The 21508-nt window shown below is 35.2% G+C and overlaps 3 protein-coding genes and 1 long non-coding RNA gene across 5 annotated transcripts; 3 read left to right on the top strand and 1 right to left on the bottom strand.

Annotated features, from left to right (window-relative positions):
- The first annotated feature begins 2566 nt into the window (after positions 1 to 2566).
- Positions 2567 to 5642, top strand: LOC144475609 (uncharacterized). Its single transcript, XM_078191667.1, has 3 exons — positions 2567 to 2785; positions 4235 to 4425; positions 4501 to 5642. Exons 1-3 carry the CDS (start codon positions 2766 to 2768, stop codon positions 4659 to 4661), a joined length of 372 nt encoding a protein of 123 aa, XP_078047793.1. The 5' UTR covers positions 2567 to 2765; the 3' UTR covers positions 4662 to 5642.
- Positions 5643 to 5786: 144 nt separating this feature from the next.
- Positions 5787 to 16055, top strand: LOC144475608 (putative ATP-dependent RNA helicase DHX35). 2 transcript variants are annotated; one of them, XM_078191666.1, is made up of 12 exons: positions 5787 to 6331; positions 6594 to 6808; positions 12826 to 13005; positions 13420 to 13560; positions 13648 to 13810; positions 13885 to 14046; positions 14396 to 14542; positions 14707 to 14848; positions 14914 to 15200; positions 15275 to 15580; positions 15656 to 15809; positions 15888 to 16055. In XM_078191666.1, exons 1-12 carry the CDS (start codon positions 6301 to 6303, stop codon positions 16012 to 16014), a joined length of 2055 nt encoding a protein of 684 aa, XP_078047792.1. In that variant the 5' UTR covers positions 5787 to 6300; the 3' UTR covers positions 16015 to 16055. The 2 variants fall into 2 exon arrangements, with proteins under 2 accessions (XP_078047792.1, XP_078047791.1); XM_078191665.1 differs by lacking the exons at positions 5787 to 6331; positions 6594 to 6808 and adding an exon at positions 8633 to 9691.
- Positions 8519 to 11837, bottom strand: LOC144475610 (uncharacterized). Its single transcript, XR_013494893.1, has 3 exons — positions 11401 to 11837; positions 9213 to 9683; positions 8519 to 8642 (listed from the first exon to the last, which is right to left on the bottom strand). It is a non-coding gene; the product is annotated as an uncharacterized LOC144475610 (long non-coding RNA).
- Positions 16056 to 16204: 149 nt separating the features above from the next.
- On the top strand, positions 16205 to 18802 carry LOC144476220 (WD repeat-containing protein 89). The gene is made up of 7 exons (XM_078192896.1): positions 16205 to 16712; positions 17139 to 17365; positions 17446 to 17765; positions 17842 to 17970; positions 18080 to 18174; positions 18292 to 18394; positions 18477 to 18802. The coding sequence occupies exons 1-7, from the start codon at positions 16546 to 16548 to the stop codon at positions 18630 to 18632; spliced, it is 1197 nt and encodes a 398-aa protein (XP_078049022.1). The 5' UTR covers positions 16205 to 16545; the 3' UTR covers positions 18633 to 18802.
- Positions 18803 to 21508: the final 2706 nt, after the last annotated feature.

Raw genomic sequence — 21508 nt, 5'->3', positions numbered from 1 at the left:
CACATATAGTTCCGGCGCATTGCACGGCCGGGGCTCTGGTCGTAAAGGTGGTAAAAGACATTTCTATCGAGGTTACGTTCGGATGTGTTTCTTGCATCAGTCTCTCTCTCAGTTTGTATCTACTCTATGGGATGCGCGCGACCACGCGCTCTATTGATTCCACGACCCGAAGCTGAAAACCGTGTGCCAATTTGTCGAAGGAAAGTAAAATCGACCACATGTGTTTATTTGTATCGTTCTCCATCTATCGGGTCCCGTTCACGGACCCATCACCCACGAACTTGTCCTCTTAATTAATTTGTAATCGTATGTAATAACCGAAATACGATAAATTAATTAAACATGAGACATCGCGAACTATGTAAAGCAGTATCTGTGCTGAATCGTAAATATAAAAGCAGCTTATACAATCGGCGGTTCTCGCAAACGGGACGTTACTCGACGAATTTCTATGTAATTCGCGTTCCTCTCGCTTTCCGCCGTCCAAAGGTATAAAAAAAAAAAAACATTACGAACGTACTGTACGATCTGGAAAATAAGAGCGCATCGAGAAAAGCGAGAATGTAGTCCAGCGAAATGAAAATTTAGATGCGGCGATGCTATCTTTAGTTTGACACTGCAAAGCCAGTAGAAATATAGGTTACTGTCATCGAAATAGCTTGTGACTGAACACTTCCACTGACCCACTAAAACGAAATTTAATTTTATCGAGTAAAGCCGCATGTCAACAGATTTCTGCCAGGCGTTTGATTATTAATACATATATATATATATTTTAAATCTTGCGAGAACCCGTCGGATCGACGCGCGAGTCCGAAATAAATTCATAAAGTTTAAACGCTCGTTAAGAATATGATCCCGTTTCTGTGGCCACCTTATTCATCCCGACCGCAATATTTCACGCAGGACTAAATATGTACAATGTGGGCAACGTGTTGCTGTTCCTTGTACAAATGTCGCGTGTACGTCCCTTCCGTGTGTATCGTATCATAAATAGAAGCCGAACTAGGAACGGCGAGCGTGTACGCTTTCCTAGTGGAAAGTTTCATTGACATCCCTACTCAATTTGGCAAGAGTACGGCGTTCAATGTTTCGTGCCGTGTAAAAGGTATTCGAAAAGGAGCATCTGCTTCGCACGTCTTCACCTGCACCGTGCAAAGCAGCTGCTCGGTGTGTTATCTTTGTGCTTACGTAGACTCCTGGCACGTGGCACACATCGTACGAAAAAAAAAAAAACCATTTACGAACCGCTTAATCCGATACGTGCGCACGATTTTCGCGAACGTGAAAATTCAAAAGCCACGAAAAACCAAAACTTATACCGACGATATATTTCCCTCGAAATCATGGCGATGTAAATATCTAATCAGATTTTTCTCGATAGCGTCGTTACAAATCGATATGATTTACGGTTTTTCAAGGATCGTAACGATGCGAGAACGTCTTTGATGTTGCACGTTGCGTTATTAAAACTGAAAAAGATGAGGTAATGCGTGGTACGCTTCGATAATATTCCCTATGTAATTGAGGTGCGTTAGTTATATAAATATATGTGTACGTATACCATACGACCAAAAATATCTACCTGGAGGATGTTGGTATAGGAGTTATTTTCGTGATTGATAAAAACTATTTTCGAAACGACTTGTTTTGGCACGACAGTGTCGGTGGGAAATAATATTACGTGAAGACGGAAAAGCGATGTTTAACTGTTTCCACAGCGTAGGCAACCTGTAACATGGACGTAAATGCAGCGGAGTCTTTCGGTCGGCTGCGCGGATCAACCTGAAAGCATCGCGCACCTTTTAATATACACCGGAAATGGGGCCATACGTGAAACTTCTAGAACTTTCCGTGCTCGGCTTCCGTTTAAATCTTCCATTATTATCCACGTTCCGTGCGGATTATCCCTCCGACGTAATAATCGACGTATTATATCGTATACAACGTTTATTAGCTAGCATCGCTTTTCGAAAGAACGTCGTGCACGGTACAGGTTCTTCAAACAATTGGTTGCTAGCGCCGGAAGCGCGGAGATTTTTTACGCGTTTTGCAAGACAAGATACAATTGGTCGGTGTGCTACTTCAAGGGATATTAACAAAGCACATGTGACAAAGTCACTACTACTATGAATTTTAAATGTCGCAACTGTTCACAGCGGTAATTAAGGCGATCGTAACTGAACATTATCATCGTTGATTATTTAAAACAGCGTAGGGCTGATATCGGGACGGAACAGGCTCCTGAAATATTTTTATTTATCTGCGGTACACCGCTGCGAGAAACTCCATTGGACTCTGTCGTAACCGCCGGTGAAATATAGCGACAAATTTATGCGTGTTTCGAATCAATTTTTATCAGGCGAAACATACACGTAATAATACGGTGCTTCGGTTAATTATTCTCGTCCGGTTAAACGAGAGAATCCTGTAAACGTGTTCGCTGGTCGCGTTCGCATTTTCACCGCAATTTGACGTCAAATTTCGAGTTATCTCGTTAATCGAGGGCTGAATCGTACGCCATCTGTAAACGAGCGGGAAAGAAAAGTGTTTGAAGGCCGCCGGCCTGCCGGCCGGGCCGAGTAACTCGGGTCTCGGGCGAATCAGTGTGCGAGTCTCTGCCATTTGCGCGTCGGTACGCGACTACGCGGCAGTGGTGATACCAGAATTCTACGTCTGCTTACCGGTGCGTAGAAAACTCGAACCTTATTCAGTGCGTTTGGTATTCGAACAATTAATCGATCTCACGATTAAATCGATCAACCATGGCGGATACGGAAACCAAGTAAGTACCACAGATTTTTTTTCTCGGCGTTTTCGTCTCAGGAAAATCACGCTTTTCTCACAGAACGCTTCCGTGTGATGTCTCATTAGAGGAAAACAGAGTAAACGGCGGGGCTCTAACAGATTCCAACCGATTTTCCAATCTCTCGCGTTTCGTTTTGATCGCGAACGAGCTCGTTTCGTATCGAGCTCTCGCTCGCTTTCACAATTTCGTTTGTATCTTGGTTGATCGTGCAGTTTTGAAAGCGTACGTAGTTTTGTAAGAGTACAGCCGCAAGAAAGGGACAACAGGAGAGGAGGGGAGGGCGGGTATATACTCTCTCCCTACGTGATATTCTCAGCTTGATTCGTAAGACGCATTACGTTCTCAGGATTACACACCTGGTTTTGCCACGATGCGTGCTCTACTTGCGGTGCCGCTTTTCTGGTGGCATCGTTTATGATTTTATTTTTCCCACTTGTGGCTTCACGGGCGTATGTACGACAACGGTAAAGTGGCACACAACGCGTGTCAGCAAGTGTTTGTTATTCATGCGTTCTTGTTACCATTACCCCCCCGTTCGTATCCTCCGAAGTTGTTTCTACACGGAATAAACATATCTTCATTAATAAGTAATTCAGTATACCCGAGAGAACATCGTAAACTGGTGTTCGTTGGTATGCTTGTGTATATGTTAGTGCTCGGTACACACGGCCGTACAAATGTTTAGATATTTGATAAAAAAAAAAATGTGTAGTACGTGTACACAATGGCTTGGAAATATTTTGCGGACAGTCATTACGTACAATGTCTTGGAAAGAAAACATACAGCTTATTGATCTGTTCTCCCTTCACCAATTACATGGTGAAAATGCTAATGTTTATATTTTTTATATATTCATGGGAAATCGTAGCATTGTTATTTTTATCGAGGTACATCGACGCTGCTTAAATTTATTGTTTCGATACTAGGAGAGCAAATATACATGTATATATATATATATATACATGTTATGTGGTGTATATTTACGGTCCACGACAGCCACGATTTGCCGCGCTGAAACATTCTGTATGTATATGTTATGTGTCCAAGATGCGTGCGTGTACGTGTCCTCTTACTAAAGAGAGAGGGTTGCTAGAAAGGGGAATGAAGACAAGATAATATCAACATCGCTAGGTGCCGCCACGGTTGGCGTCCTATCTCTATTTCTTTTCATCCATCGTCCCATCTTTGTCTCTATAGCTGCGAAGTATAAACCGATACCACACTATAGCAAATTCGACACGCGCCCAATTCGGTTTCCTAACCATCCTCTCCGCGCGACTTTGAATATCTGTCGTGCTTTTGTTCTCGAACACTGTTTCATTCTTTTCTTTAAATATTTATGAAACTAAATAATTCATAATATCAAAATTACACTTTTATTACCATGGAAACAATTTTATTTACATTGTATTTTTGGTGTTCAGGGAAACTAAAGTTGCTTCCACCCCGGAGAAGAAAGTTGTAGAAGAAGAGAAGAAGCCTGTTCAAGAAGTTGACGAAGACTCAAAGGCATCTGAGAATGGAGATGCAAAAGAAACCAAAGAAAATGGCTCGAGCGAGGAGAAAGAGTCCAACGATAAAGAAGCAGAATCAACAGAAAATGGAGATTCCACAGGTATAAATAACAAACTGCAAAATTAAGAAAATTCCACTAACATCGGTACTAATTGGCATTCTTTTCCTTCTCCAGATGCTCCTGTTGATAGTTGCTGTATAAAGAGGAAGTCAACAACTTTAAGTGATACAACAGAAGATTCTGCTACCGACGGTGCAAGTCCTGAGAAGAAGACAAGACTTGAAGAAAAGTGTGCTGAAGCAGAAAGCAACGGAGAAGCAGAAGCTACAGCCTAATATTTTTTTATGTTTATTGCAGACTTAATCTATAGATGTAATTTTAACAGCCAACTGAGAAATCAGAACAGTCAAAATTAGTTGTCCGTGCATCGTCTAGATCGACGAGCATGAAGAGCGAGAACAGTTAATAATCTATCAATGACTATTGTGTTCAAACATTTGTGTGCTTGTTGCAACCATTTTTATCAGTTTAATTGGCAATAGCATTGTCTACATCCACAGCATCATCATACATTTCTATTATAAATTACTACCAATCATGTTTCCCATGTTTTCCACACTGGCGCCCACACATATATATGTTTATTAGTACTAGATTTGTAAAGGAAGGGAGATATAAATAATATTAGAAATAATATATTTCTGTTTCATGAAGATTGATGATGGTATGGTGCTTAAGAATGACATGGAAATTGTTCCATAGAGAGCTCTCATTCTTTTTAATGCACAGACATATGCGTATACATAGACCTTTCATATCAGAGGTGAAAGAAACAATATTTTTCTGCAAATTAAAATACATTCCTAAAGTAAGCAACGCTCGCCCAAGAATTCTAACGTTCACTGACGAATAATTAGAAAATTAATTTTACTTGTAAACCCTGACATCGAGCATACCCATCTCACACTACTTACATGAGCTATGTACAATTTAACTTTTCAATGCATTAATAGAATAGACGAATTACTACATATTTCGATGCATTAATATTACTGTAATACATGATTTAAAATGGTTTACAATTAAACTTTAAACTAAGATTATAAAAAGGAATCTATTCTTTAATCATCGAATATAAATCATAATTTTCCGAAATTTTTTTATTACAATGTAGCGAAATTTGAAATTAACTTTTATCGAAATACATGACAATATGTAATAATTTGTATTAGCATGTATAGAAATGTTGGTGAGCGAAAACGTGTTGAATGTTAAATTTTGAAGTAACAGCAATAAAAAAAATACTGCATTGATAACTTTAGTAAAAGTTGCATACTTGAACCTTGAAACTGACATTTGATTATACAAAATATGAAAATTTTATATGGTTAAAGAGTATATAAAAAAATAGAAAATTAAATGAGTATTAGTTTTATATTAACAATTGGTACTGTGATTAGAAACAGTCTAGTGTAGTAATGAAAAGAAATTAATAGCTTCAACGTACGCTTGATGAATTTTATAAAAATACAAAGTACAAAATACTTGACTTATTGAAATACGAAACTCAAGAATTTGCTGATGCAGCATAGTGTAAAGCTATCGATTCAGTGACTTCAAATATATTTGTCACACCTTTATTCTGAAATGTTTCGTAGAAATAAGTTGTGACGAAATTATATTATCGTTTTCCATTACTATAATTGTTAAGCGATACTATTAACGCTAAGATTCGATAATATTAATAGGTATGGTGCAACATTTGAAATAATTCCCAGCGCCATCTCCAGACGAAACAAGAACTTATGATTAGTAAATTTATAGCACTATTTGTGTATAGTTTGTGCTGCTACCGCTATGTTTGGTGTATACATTTACAGTGTATGATTAATAATTATTAGAAAATGTTTATAAACAAATGACATATCTCGAAAATAATTTCTTCTCATTGTATCACCAATAGAGTTATACAAAATGAGTACGAAACCAATTTTCTTAAAACCCGGTAAGTTTTATCACTTACGCAAACTTTTACAAGTATTCATTGTTACAATGGTATGTTGTCTTTCAGTTTTAAATAATCGTACGAACTTAATAATTTCGCGTCTTACACAGCGTAATATATATTCATATCAGAAATATTATTGTACAAAATATCGTATAATATAACCTCTTCAAATACTAAATATTATTTTTACAAAATCATTTATGCTTTTTATATGAAACATACTAAATACACATCGCATTTCTTTTTTAAATTGTTGCAGGAGATGGCTCGTGGCAGGAGGACAAACCTGACATAGATGCCCATTCATCCACACAATTTGTATATAATGCCCATCATTCGCTTGCAATTCATATGCAACGACAACGATTACCTACATTCAAGTATCGAAGTCATATTATTTATCTGTTAGAAAAATATCAAACGCTAGTCTTAATTGGAGAAACTGGATGCGGGAAGAGTACACAACTGCCTCAGGTAAATATAAAATTTGTTCGATTAGATGATCATAAGTTATTAGAATTTACACAATCAAAACAGTTCTAATAATTTATGATTGTACACTGTAATATTTATTTTTTTATTTGAACCTGAGATAAATATAATAATCTAACTTTAATTAGCCTTTTCAATCAAACGTCAAATGCATATCGGTTTCATCTAATAGAAAGTTTGGCGTTTATAAATAGAAATATAGATGTATAGGATTGTTTAAATACCTCACGGAGAACTGAAACTATTAGAAAAGTGTTTTTGCAAAACTTATTTGGCATAAAGGACGATATAATGTGTTATAAATACATCTTATGGTTCACTTAACAGGGGGGAGAGATTTCAAGGTCAAATTAGTTCATCTAAATGGAACAGTGTATCATCTTTTTTTATTTGTTATGCTGTAGCACATTGTTTTTTATTTTTTGGTTCTTCTAATGAAAAATTATTGAATGCACTTTGATATTATCGAAGAAAAAAAATAAAGATTATTTCAAAACTTGTATAAATTTAATCCACATTTTTGGTGGACAAAACTTGAATCCGAGAATTTATAATTAATTGTATTGAATGTTTTATTTTCTTTAAGAATAAAAAAAGGATTGATTCAAGCGGTTTGGGTTTAAGTTTTTATGAGTGAAGGTCACGTGAACGTTCCGTAAATGTAAACATGACAACGGTTATTGCCATTACCACCACCATTGCGCTATACGAAAGTATGTTTCTGAACGCTCGGTTTAAAGTTAAATGAAAATACAATTGTTCGTAGCTTCAAAAAAATATCTACTAACATTGTTTTTCAAGTAAAAATCTAATTATCCTCATCTTGCATGATGTTAAGCGATATTGATTGCTAGATGACAGTTTTTGTGGTTACTTCTAGTCATGCAAAAAACATTAGATCACTCGTCGTAATTTTAAGTATGGTTGATAATCGATAAACAATGAAATTGACGAAACTTTAATTGAATCGATTGTGTATTTTAACGAATGATAATTGAATATTACATTAAAAGAGAACTTATAATCCACTGAATTGTTCATTCTTTAACTTTTACGATATTCCGTGAAAACAACTGAACTATGAAGTATATATTTTTACGTGTGCAAAATTCTGTTATTTATATTACGTTTTTCATATCTTTCTAACAAGTTTTTAAGGCATTACGTTTTTTATCTATTATTTTTTTGTCGTACAATGTCATCGCGCTGGAGAAACCGTGTGTAAATTATTTCTATTTCTGTGATTTCTAGAGCGCGTATGCGCACGCGTATATTAGAAATTTTGTGATTACAACGTCTCGCCATTCTATTGTCGACTTTGCGCGAGTTTTTACAGTACTTGATCGACTTCTTAAAGAATAATACGTATTCGTTTCTTATTGTGGTTCTCGTAAAATTAATTCGGAATTATTTAAAAAAAGAATAATGTTTCGTGAAAGGCAACAAGAAATTGCAGGTTTTATAATCAACTACTTCATTATCGACGATTTAAAAGAAATTATGTGACAATAGTGCGACGGAAATTTCGCCGTATACAGAAATTTGATTGTTACACCAATTAAAGTAATTACGAGATACAAGAAAGAAAGAATGTGAGAGAGCTGTCTCAAATGAAATATCTATTTATAATACGTTTCTAAATACGATGCACGTCAATTAATCGACATAGTGGAAAAACGAAGTACATGACATCCCATGTAACCATGTGGAGTGTGGAGCCGCGTCACGTAAATGTATCTCTGAACATCGCAGCATCTTACGTTGTAATGTGAAGTACTACTACCAACTACTGTGGTCGTATCAATGACTGGAGAATCTGGAAAATAGTATGACATAAATAACAAATTATTATACAATCATAAAATAATTAAAGAAATAATAATAATAACATAAGTAATGTACAAACGTGATGATTGAATACGATTCGTGACATATTGAAAATTTGATTACATTGACTGAAATATGTAATCATTAAATCGAAAAATTGAAGATGCAAAAATGTCATTGCTCTGGAATAACATACAGAATTTGCTCTCAGTTTCCCTGAACTTTACAATATAATTTAAATAAGACGTACACATGAAATAACAATGTCAAATTATCTATCTGTAACACATTTAATACAATTTGGTTTGTCACAAACAATGTGATACCATGCAATGGCAAATGTGATATAAGTGTGTACTTAAAGTAATTTTTACAACACAAAGTGCCAAAGTATCATACAAAATGTTTGGTACAACAACTATAATAAGCAGGTCGTTCCTAGTAATTTTGATATTTTTGACATTGTACTTCCTTGGAATGGATGTTTTACTATATTCTAGAATACAAAATTATAACGTAAGACCATTATTGAATGGTACGCAATACGTTTCAATCATACCTTGTGATATTAATCCGTTGTGTACAGTGACCGTAAAAGGATTAATGCTAGATCATCCAAATTATTTTCTTCTGAGCCCGCTTGCAGCTATTATGGACAAACTGCTACAGATAAGCAATTCTTGGACATGGGTCACGCCAAATGCAATCAGTGTTTTTCATGTGTTCGTAGCGATAATAGCTGGCAAATGTGTTTCCAGTGATTCGTTGTCCCACAGACGCTTAGGTGTAATACTTTTCCAAGCAAGAACATGGTTAGACGATCTAGATGGGCATGTTGCTCGAAAGAGAGCTAATATCAGCGGTGAACACTCGGATGTTGGTTCGTCCGGCTACATTGTCGACGGCGTCTGTGATGCTCTGGGTTGTGTGGCGTTGTTAATTGGCCTATATCAATTTCTTGCCCGTAATTCAAGCAGACGTGGAGGATACGACAAGCTACCGCAGCTACCCGTTTCTTCGGTTCTCGAACCTGGAAATGTAATATCAAAAACTTCAAATACAGCGCTTCGAAATATATTACTTATGACCGTCCATTTGTTCCTGACCAGTGCTGCCTGGAATCGATATATATCTTTGTACCAGGATCTCCTTGAGACTGAATATAGAACATCGTCAATTACCAAACAACACCTCTACGTCAAACAAACAACTATATTCAGGAGTTTGTCATTTTGGATAATAATCCTTTGCTGGAAGTTTATTAATTTTCATGCTGTCATGGATTATGTGCTTTTCGCAATATTTTTCGATCGTGTAAGAGAGTACATCAAACTTGTAAGATGGTCCTCGTATGTACTTATATTGCTGCTCGTTTATGTCACTGAATTTCATTTTCTACGGGCCTACGCATACGTACAAGGAGTACCATCGTTTATCGACGAAGATATCTCTTCGTCCGATATTTTTACTCAAACATGACAATATGAATCTTGAGAAAGCTTGCTTTCGACGTCTATAAATTATTGGTGATACATGACGAGATACGACTCTGATTAATCGTATATCGACACCTGCAAAGTCATTTATCTACACGGATAACATTCCAGAAAAAAATTTTTGTATGTTATATTTTTCGGCAAAGATTTTGTATACATAGCAGTCTAATATATATATATGATATATGTAAAAATATACATTGACCCCTTAAATGTTAACTTATAAATAATAATGTCTCTAATCTACATTTTGTCCGTTGTGCCAATGTGATATACTTGTTTAAAAGATAACTTGATACTATCGGTGTACTTACTGTTATCCATGTTCTCATTATTGTGACATAATTTCGTATGCTAGAGATGTTGAAAAAGTTAACACGGTTTTATAAATTACCAATACTTGTTTTTAGTTATTGGATATTTAGTATTGAACACCGCTCCCTTTATTCCACGTCTAAATAATTTTCAACTTTCCAATGTACTTATCGATATATTAATCTGCATGTATATTGGTCTCTCTGTGATGTACAAACTGTGTTATCTAAATATTTCATTGAATCTCGTCTCGTTTAAGGGGTTAATGATACAAATATAAAACAATATTGTTAATTGCTACAAGATTTTTCATGCGGTTAATATGATTCATTCTTGCCTCTGTTTTTAGTTGCGTTGCATTTCTATCATAGTTGACTATAAAGTTGTCAGAATCGTTTGCACTCCTAAATTCAATTATTTATTTTCTATTATTATGTGTAGGTGGTATGTATTATATTACACATGTGTACAAATAAATATTTATGTTAAATATATGGGTTGAGTAATGTACAACATATATGTGTGATGGTCATTATTTCTATCCGCGGAACAATAGAATATCTTATATTTTACTCACGATAATTTATATAACAATTCATCTTTATTTTTATTTATAAATATGCCCTAGAATTGCCAGTCGTTATAGTTGCAGGCACTTGTGAGCTTTCCGATCTCACATAACAGGCTCTGAATGTGCATAAGCCGTTTTAACGAGCTTTCGATAAAATCCTATATAAATATGATGCTAAACTACAAAGACGTATTTCATACGATATCCTTGATGTTACTTTAACATTGGTCACGCTGAACGTAAAAGATTGAAACTCGCTGGCGGGCGCGTGCATCCACTTCGTCGCGTTGCACTTAAAATTTTGATAAGTGCATCCAACAGTGTACTATGATCGAGTTTATGATGAAATATAATTTTACTCTTACGTAAGCAGATTATTAATTCCATCGTCCTTGTTCCATATATTTCTCGTTCTTCTATCTGTAAGAAGAATTAGAGCATTCACTGTTCACAACTGTATCGGTAAAGACGACTTCATGGACAAACCAGAATTAATTTCGTTAAAAGTCCTGTGCTTCTAGCAAGATATTTGTTATCACTACCGCAGCCTTTGTGTGACGTGTCCGATGCTTGACTGACTAGCATGCTAACTGATAAAGTTAACCGCATTATCAAAGCAAATTTTGAAACGGTATCGCTTGCGCAAATTGAAATTATATTTCCTTTTTTTACTTCGAATCGTCTGAAAGTAAAAATGACGATTTTCACCCATACTTTTTGCAAAATTTTTATCAACATCGATGCACAACGTACAACGACTTGACACAACAATATATAACAGATAAGTAATCTCGTTTAAGCATACGTTTCATAGTATTAATATTATTAAAATTAACATTAACATTTCAATGTCGTCTTTATTTTGTGTCCATTATTAATCATTCCCGTGAAACATACCTCGAGCAGCTTCAAAAATGAAACTATACAATCGTATTCGTCGTTCAATATTGTGCAAAATATAATACTAATAAATAAAGGTAAACGGTTATTATTATTTTTATAATTTTGTTAAGAAGCTGTTAAAAATTAATTTCAAGAGGTTTTTGCTGATTCGTATGAAAAATAAATGTTATAGCGGAGTGGTGGTGGAAGGGTGTGTTGAAAGGTAGTTGGAATGAATTCTCGATACAGGATATTAAGGATTATCGAGGACGAAAGGAGATACAGTCTGATTAGCAGGTTACAGGGTGTTTACAGGTTTATTCTTTGATCAATTTCCTTGCTAACTTCTATGGCGAGCAACGAAAGCAACTTTGATCAAATGGATCAACTACTACTATGAAGCGGCCGGCCTTCATGGTCGTCCTCTCCCAATAGTTCTAAGCTACGCTGCAAGGCTATCTTATCCCTATGTCCGGATGGCGGCCGGCCTTCCTGGCCGTCCTCTCCAACCGCCATGGTCACCGAAGAACCTTAGCAGTTCTCTACAGCGGGCGACCGGCCTTCATGACCGTCCTTTCCCTGACTACCCTGTGAGCGGCCGTGGTTTACCTCGTCCTCTCTTACAGGTGTAGCACCGAATCTGACCAAGATCCCTCTCTATATATACTACCTCGTTGATAGCCATGAACCGTTAATAACAATTTAGTAATTAAGGAGTCTGTCGCGTCTCGATGCTTCTAGAAAGTTCGATCGTGGTCCAACCGAATTATCGATCGGTCCAGAAATAGCCTCAATGATGGTAGTCTTTTGTTTTCTTCTCCTTTCGCCTCGTTACAATGTACTTATTTATTTGTACCTGATTAAGTTTCGCTTATTTTTATAATAATATTTCTGTAAAATGATTACAGTATCTTCTCGAAGCGGGATGGTGTGCAAATGGAAAGATGATCGGTATTACCGAACCGAGAAGAGTCGCAGCTACTTCTCTGGCCAGCAGGGTTGCCGATGAACGTAATTGCGTCCTCGGCACCGAAGTCGGTTATTCCATACGTTTCGATAATTGCGTAGACGAAACGACAAGAATTAAGGTAAATAAATTTGTCGGAGGTTTAATTCTTTATTCATTTTTTTTATTCGTTTTAATTGCCGTCAAATAATTCGGAACTTTTCTATTTAAAGATTTTATCAGCGCCTCCGGATATTTTGCGGTGATCTTGATTTCCGGGGTCTTTTAATTGTTCGGATCGTTATCATTTTGCTCGCGCAAAACGAAACTACCAGCTACGGAAATTTAACAATGCGGTTACGCTTCGTTATATAACGACGTTATATAAAATATAATGCGAATTTAATGTATTTGAAAATGCCGGTATTATGTTATCCTAAACATGTATCGTTAAAATTAAAAATATATTGATTGACATTTTCTTCTAATATTTATAATTTTTACGTGCCCCAAATTACTTTGCATTAACGAATCTACATATTTATTCTATTCGTAGTACTTGACGGAAGGAATCCTTCTACGTGAATTAATGGGCGACCCTCTGTTGACGAATTATTCCGTCATCGTTATAGACGAAGTACACGAGAGAACACTGATGACCGACATCATAATGGGACTTCTAAAGAAGATCATTCGGGTAAAAATTAATTTTTACAATCTTGCCTATTTTTGGACGGAACTGTCTGCGTGAAATGTTAAAAAGTTCTCGGATACATTGTTCTAGAAACGCAGGAGCTTGAAAGTTGTTGTTTGTTCGGCCACGGTTGATGCTGAACAACTTCGGGACTTCTTTAATACGAACACGACAAAGGACTCGACCAAAGACACCGCGGTCATATTGACTGTCGAGGGTCGACTCTATCCGGTAGACACTTTCTATGTAAAAGGTAATTCTTTTAAGATATTAAATGCAAGGTATTTCGAGCAGGAAGTATAATATAGAAATTTGCGTATTTTGTAGAATCAGTGGCGAATTATGTCAAGGCGGTCGTGGATACCGTTTTGAAGATACATGAGAACGAGGAACCCGGCGATATCTTGGCATTTCTCACGGGCTTGGACGAAGTGGATCAAGCAGTTTCTCTTTTATCAGAGCATGCGAAACTTATACAGGAAGGAAAACGTAAGTGGAATCCTGAACACAATGCTCACAATCATCCTTGCTGTTTGTATCTGCAGGCAGAGTTGGGCATTGTTTAGATAAAAATTATTTAAATAACGATTCGGACAAAAGATACTTTATGCATCTTTTATCTGTGTCTCAAAATTCGAGTCGACCCTTTCGAACCCTTTTTCGAAATTTTTATTTAGACGAACATTTTGACCAACACTGTACACGTATCATACGTATAATTGAAGCGGCGAAAGTTATTTGAGCAACGTGATGATGCTCAGTTGAACGTACGACGTTATATAACTGTTTAAGATAGATCGCTAGGTGATCTTTGATTTTCTTTATGTTTTTCTTTCAGTGAAACTTTTACCCCTGGCTATGTATGGATCTCTTCCGAACTCAGAACAATTGAAAGTATTTTGGAGAGCAGCCAAAGACACTCGTAAAGTAGTTGTGGCAACAAACATAGCTGAAACATCCATTACCATTCCAAACATCGTTTATGGTAAAGACAAAATCACTGCTTCGAGTTGTTCAATTAATTTTTCTATTACATAACGTCAATTTTAACTAGAATACATCTATTATATTGTAGGTCTCTTAAATAGTAGTAGGCGCATTACTGTTACCGAAAAGAACTGTAATCGAGATATTGCGTTTTATGTTTAGTAATCGACAGCGGTTTTGTTAAAATTCCTTGGTTTGAAGCGGAGACACAGACCAATTCTGTGATAATCGTTCCTGTGTCGAGAGCGTCAGCCGACCAACGGGCCGGTAGAGCAGGGCGCGTTCAATCAGGAAAAGCATATAGGTTTGTTTCATAGTTACGTTTAAATGTACGTATGTATCACATTTACATACATTTTTCCTGTACAGATTATACACAGAAGAAGCGTATTCCGAATTGTTTGAAGCAATGCCACCGGAAATGCAGCGTTCCGATTTGGCACCAGCCATTTTACAATTAAAAGCTTTGGGCATTGATAATGTCTTAAGATTCAATTTCCCCTCTGCCCCACCAAGCAAAAATCTTCTCGCAGGCTTAGAATTGCTTTATGCATTAGGTGCAATAGACAGAAATGGAGAATTAACAATGCCGTTAGGTATTACCATGGCGGAAATGCCGTTGGAACCTGTTTTAGCAAAATCTCTCATAGTATCAGGTAATATTTTAGTGACAAAATTTATTAACAAGACGTTGGCAAAAATATTGTTAACAAGATCTTTTTGTGTATAGGTGAAATGGGATGTTCGAAAGAATTTACAATGATCCTTGCGATGCTGCAAGTACAAAATGTATTCATAAGACCAGCCGGCGGTCAAGCCGCTATAAAAGCCAGAGTGGCGCATAGAAAATTTGAGGTCGAAGAGGGCGACCTTTTAACTATGCTCAACGTGTACACTGCTTACGAGAAGAACAAAATATCCGCGTGGTGTCAGAAAAATTTTCTTAATTTTAAAGCGTTACGACGAGCTAGCGAAATTCGAACGCAAATGCACTCTCTGATGAGGAAACTAGACATTCCATTGATTTCTAGTAATGGTAAATACAGTTTGCTATTAAAATACGCTATAAAAAAACACTGTGTTAACGATAAAATCTTCTGTTTCTCGTTAGGAAATGTAGAACAAATCTTGAAATGTATAACAGCCGGACTTTTTCCAAAAGCAGCATATTTGCATTACACTGGAGTATATAAGACTGTGCGTGGTAACAAAGATTTATACATACACCCGAATAGTTGTCTATATACACTTCAACAACCGCAATGGTTTGTTCAATCAATTAAATACTTTAATTTTCCATACTCATACTGTACATGGTTTGTTAAATTCTCTATTTCTTTTAGGTTACTCTTCTGTGAAGTTTTGCAAACAAATAAAACATATATGAAGGATATAACTGTAATACAACCGGAGTGGTTGTTGGAATTAGCGCCCCATTTTTATGAAAAAACATCGCTGGAGAGTATTTAATGTAATTTTTGTAAATAATGAAAATAATACAACAGAAAACAAAAGAATCATTAGATCAGTACCTTTTCCCTTAAACGCGAATGAATTTAAGTAAATTAATATTCCATAGAATCAAACTATAGTTTAAGAAAGGAAGGTTTTAAATTTAAAATAAATGTCAGTCAATGTCAGTGGCGCCACCGATCGATGGGAAGTACGTTTTCACCCCAATTATGTAGCTGCTATGTATCACGTTCCAATTTTATATTTAATTTTTCTTTCTATCGAGTGCATGAGCAATAAAGAAATTAAATTTAAAAATTTTGCTGCTACATACTTTGAAAAATCTTCTGGTCGAAATAAGAAATAAATACATTTTGTAAATATGCACCGAAAAATGGTTCGCAACAATATATCCAACGATTTGTAACCACAGTTCAAAGCGACAAAGTATGTAGTTTAGATTTCGGTAGACTTATGACTACATATATTCTGGACGTGATATTAACCTTAACTTCGTGATAGTTGTTTGAAATTTCGGAGCCGTGTAGAATGGCAAAAATAGTCGAGTCTTTAAAGAGGCTAAGTGTCGATCATAACAAACGCAAATACGATGACAATCGCGCAACGATGAAAAGAAGAGTAGAATTAATATCAAAGATAGAAGAGGCTGTGTCTCTCGATCGTAATTACGTCCTTGGAGTCTGTGGAACACAAAGGCAAATTTTACATATCTTTATGTAGCTTTTTATGTCAAGTCAACCGGTTTCTTCGCGTTAACCAATTTTTTCAGTGCTCGAGCACGTTCTATTCGCAAATATCTCTAAACCGGAGCTACAAATTTTTCCCTCCATTTCGTTTCAAATATGATTTTCGCGTATTGCATGCAGGAACCAATCATTTTAAAAAAATTCATTTCTGTGCAATATGTTTCGAATTTGTTTACGTAGAATAATGCGTAAACAAATTCCGTATATAAAAATTTATAAATATTTTATATAAATTTTTATTTTACTTTTTGTTGTTTTACAGAATTCGAATTTATTTCCCGTTATCCGAATTAAATTTGACATAAACTATTTCATAGAACTATATGTTCGAGATATATTTCTAAAATATTCTATCAATAACTTATGTTTATATAGTGATCCAGAATTCAGAATTGGCACCGCTCTGTCTGATCGTACCTGTGTAATATACTCTGTCGGAGAAAGTTTAACTCAAATCGCAACATTATCCCATAATCAAGCTCCAATTGTTGGTATAAGATTTAGTCCTACTTCTAAAAACATTTTATACACTGCAACGAATGATGGGTATATTACAGCATGCGACTTGCGTGCCAAAGGGAAAGTTATTGCAGAATTTAAAGGTCTTTACTAACAAATCAATTAAACATTTTAGAATATAATGCGTATAATGTAAATGTTAACATTGGTATCTCTTTCTCAGATAGCACAGAAGATGGGAAATTAAAACCCCTCTGTAGTTTTGATATAAGCAACGATGAGAGACTTATAGCAGGTGGAACTGAACATATTGGAGGAGATGCATTCATTTTATTTTGGGATACGCGACATGCTAATAAAAATACTCTTCTCGGTGGGTACTGGGAATCTCACATGGAAGATGTGACCTGTTTGGCATTTCACTCTAAGAAGCAGGATGTCTTAGCAACTGGTAGTACAGATGGTTTGATTAATGTATTTGACCTCACACAACCGACAGAAGATTCTGCACTCACCTATTCTTTAAACACAGAGTCTTCTGTAGTAAGTTACAATTATTTTAGTAGCAAATATTATAGAAATTAGACCGTATGTATTAAACATAACTGTCAAATAACAGGATAGGATAGGCTGGCTGAATGATGATAATCTTTGGTGTACAACTCATACACATTCGTTGCAACTTTGGGACTGTGAAGATGCCACACCGTATGCAAAATTCGAACGCAATGATTTGGTAGTATCCCAAGTTAGTATATGTTTAATTACATTAATCATAATCTCTGTTGACAATAATATGTTTGTAAACAGTATTAATATAATAATGACCTTTGTATGTATACTGTATTTTTTTTTAGAATGATGATCCAGACAATTGTTATACAGTCAGATTTCATACCTCAAATGCATTGGATCAAGCATTCCTTCTTGCAGGTTCCAGCAATGTTAAAGGGTAAATTACAACATCATTTAAAAACTCAAACAAACAAAACTTAAAATAACATTTATTTGAGAATAATCATTTTTCGCTTATTTTATTATTTCAATTGTTCTTATTAATATTTTTCAGAGAAAATTTAAGATGCATGAGTATTATAAACGACCGATTAGAAGTATGCTACAACATGGTGGGAAATAAACAATTAGTGCGTGATAGTTGGTTGCACGAGAAGGTATTATTTTGATGGAATTATATGTAATATGTAATCCGTTGTCTAAACAGAAAAATAATACTTGAAAATGTATAATTTACAGAGTGGTTCCTTGGTGACAGTGGGGGAAGGCGGGTATATAAACATTTGGAGGAAAGGAGAAACGACAGTGTTAGAACAGAATTCCAGCCATAAATTGGTGGCGAAAATCGGCACTGGCAAAGGACGTGATCGTCAGCACAGAACCAAGCCGTATTGAATGAAAGTGATAGGATAAGAATTTGTAAATGCGAAGAGTTTTTGTAAGTAAATGTAATAAACAGAAGAGAAATATCACGTAACATTAACATAATCGTACATTTCTCTCACGTTCTTCTTTATTACAATAACGGTTGTATGTACATTTATAATAAATAGATATTATTTCTTTATGCGGCTAATGATTTAACAGCGATTCTTTTTTATCGATCGAAAAATGCAGCAAAACATGTGTATATAAACGTTAAGGAATGTAAATCACATACCAGTGTTTATGAGTGTGTGTGTGCGTGTATATTATATATATATCATATATAATATACACCGTATATACGCATGCATATCTATAGGTATACGTATACAAATATAAATATGTATACGCATACATAGATGTATAAAGTTGGAAGAAGAAAAATATCGTAAATATTTGTTTACTCTTGCCAAGTAACAGGTTAATGTTGATGGATCGCCTTACAGAAAAATCATCTCATCTTGCGGTATATGGATTTAGTAAAATAGGAGCTTATAACTTGTAATTGTCATAAAATAGACGTATTTAGCGTATTGTGTTAGTAAATGGTAATCTTGATGAAGTAATCAAGCGAGTAACACAATAATAACAATTATTATTAGGTTGCGAACCGAATGAATCGGTTTTTAGTTTAAAATTGATCAAGTCTAAGAGAATTAATACTAATGCATCGAGCGAGCGTGTCTTAAAATAGATACGCGGTTCATTTTATTAGATTATTATAATTTTATATTAACGTTTCCAAAGACGATCGCAGTAGCGAGTATCACAATGATAACAGTAGATATAGCTTTAGAGTAAAATAGTAGGTACAGAGTAAACGTACAAAAATACTTCCCATGAGCATCAGGGACGTAAAGATTCACTAAAACGTGGAAAACCGCGTTGCTAATAATTCTTTATATCCTCTTTTAAACTTATGCAGTCGTGTGGCATCGAATTTCTTTAGATGCCACGTGACGCACGTAGGCCGCCGCACTACTTTTTTTTAGTTGTTAATCCAATTTGATTTTTCTTTTTTTGTGTTACCCAAAAGATGGTGTGCGACTTCATTGTACAAGGAAAAATATTTAATAACAACGACTTTTTAATCACATCGAGTTATATCTGACATAGCGGAATGCTCTTAACACATGTAAAGAATACATTTTCTTTTTTTGTTTAATGCATACATACGTGTGAGTGCGCGCGTACATACATATCTGGAATGATTTCTTTGGAATTACATCTCTCGGTGTTTAGATCTTACCTTTCGCATATGTTTCATGGGTTTCTTTTATCGTGTACATTATAACACTAAGAACAGTTTATAATTTGTATTTTAGTGGTCTTGAAATGAAGTCGAACACTCATCTATGAAGGCTGTTAACAAGATCAATACAATATTATTTATATTCTGATACATGCTGAGACTTTTTTTTAGTAGTAGACTTGTAAAAACTCGTTATGTTTTTTTTTCCCTCACGCTTTACATCTTACAGAAATACTTTGAAGAACTATTGTCACCATGATTGATTTGAGACAAGTCGATACTGTTGCTTTATGTTGCCCTACGATGTTAAATTAATTAGTCACATGTTTCATCATTATCATGCCTCTACGACGCTGTCCTCCATTCGATCATATTGCACGCTACAGCATCTTCTGAGGCAAGCATATACGCTATCTAATATGTATATAATATTTATATATGTTCATATATTTATATATATATATATATCTATATGTATCAAAACAAAATTCTGATTTTATTATAACGATCTACGTTCTAGGGTCATGTCTTCAAAGATAATTTCTTATTTTGTCTTTGTTATCCGTACGGATCTCAATTTTAAATATAATTTCTTGCCTTAACGATTAATAAATGAGAATTTATAATGTATAACCACTTCGAACGTGCAGTATGATCATCATAGTTTGTATAGTACTTTCTCTGAAATGGATTCCAGATTCCGCAAATACTTGAGAACGGTCTTTATTTTTAAAAAAATCTTATAAATAAAAAATACTTCGGATAATCGAAAATATACGCGATGCAATAAATAAAATAAATTGTAAACAGTCGAAAAGAGAAAAAGGGGGTCAGATTAACAATAATGGCAGTGGAAAATCTCGAATTAAAAATATTAAATAGAAAATATGATGGTTGATCCGTGTTTGTCCAACTTAAATTGAGGGGAGGACGATAGTATTGTCGAACAAATGATATGCGATCAATGATACCGAAAAATTAACGATTTTCAACTGTGGCTTGGCACACATAACAACGATTTGTCACCAATGATAATTTATATCTTATCCGTCGCTTTAGCACATATTAAAATACTTTTAAAGTTATGATGTAAGAATAAACTACCGCGATCACTCACATATCCTTTCATATACGTGCGTACACAAAGTATAGGTGCATATGTGTACATTCTTGGTAAAATGGAGCTGTACACGTATGCATGTGTTCATGAATTTTATTCATATGCACGCATTTACATACACTTCCGCACAAGTTTTGAACCCAACATACGTACATGTGACTTCATCATACATATGTCATGAAAAAAGTATATATACATCTGTTCATGTATATGCACTCCTAATTATAATCTAATTCTCTAACCTTGCCATGTTTCAGCAAGCAGCAACAGATTTGTTTAAAAGATTCATCTAAAATCATGTCTCTAAAATTGTCAGTCGGCTTAATAACATAACGAGCAAGAATTCAACAAGATCGGCTGAACTACCTCTCACCAAGCCGGCTTTCTTAATACTTTTATTTACTTTTTTTTGTTCTCCCAAATAGTTGTGACTACTAATTGTTATCCTTTTATTTGTCCATATATATGTTACAT

Source organism: Augochlora pura, chromosome 10 (assembly GCF_028453695.1).
Source record: "Augochlora pura isolate Apur16 chromosome 10, APUR_v2.2.1, whole genome shotgun sequence".
Lineage (NCBI taxonomy): Eukaryota > Metazoa > Arthropoda > Insecta > Hymenoptera > Halictidae > Augochlora > Augochlora pura.
The sequence above is the reverse complement of the archived record's forward strand: the minus strand, read 5'-3'. Positions and strand labels throughout refer to the sequence as shown.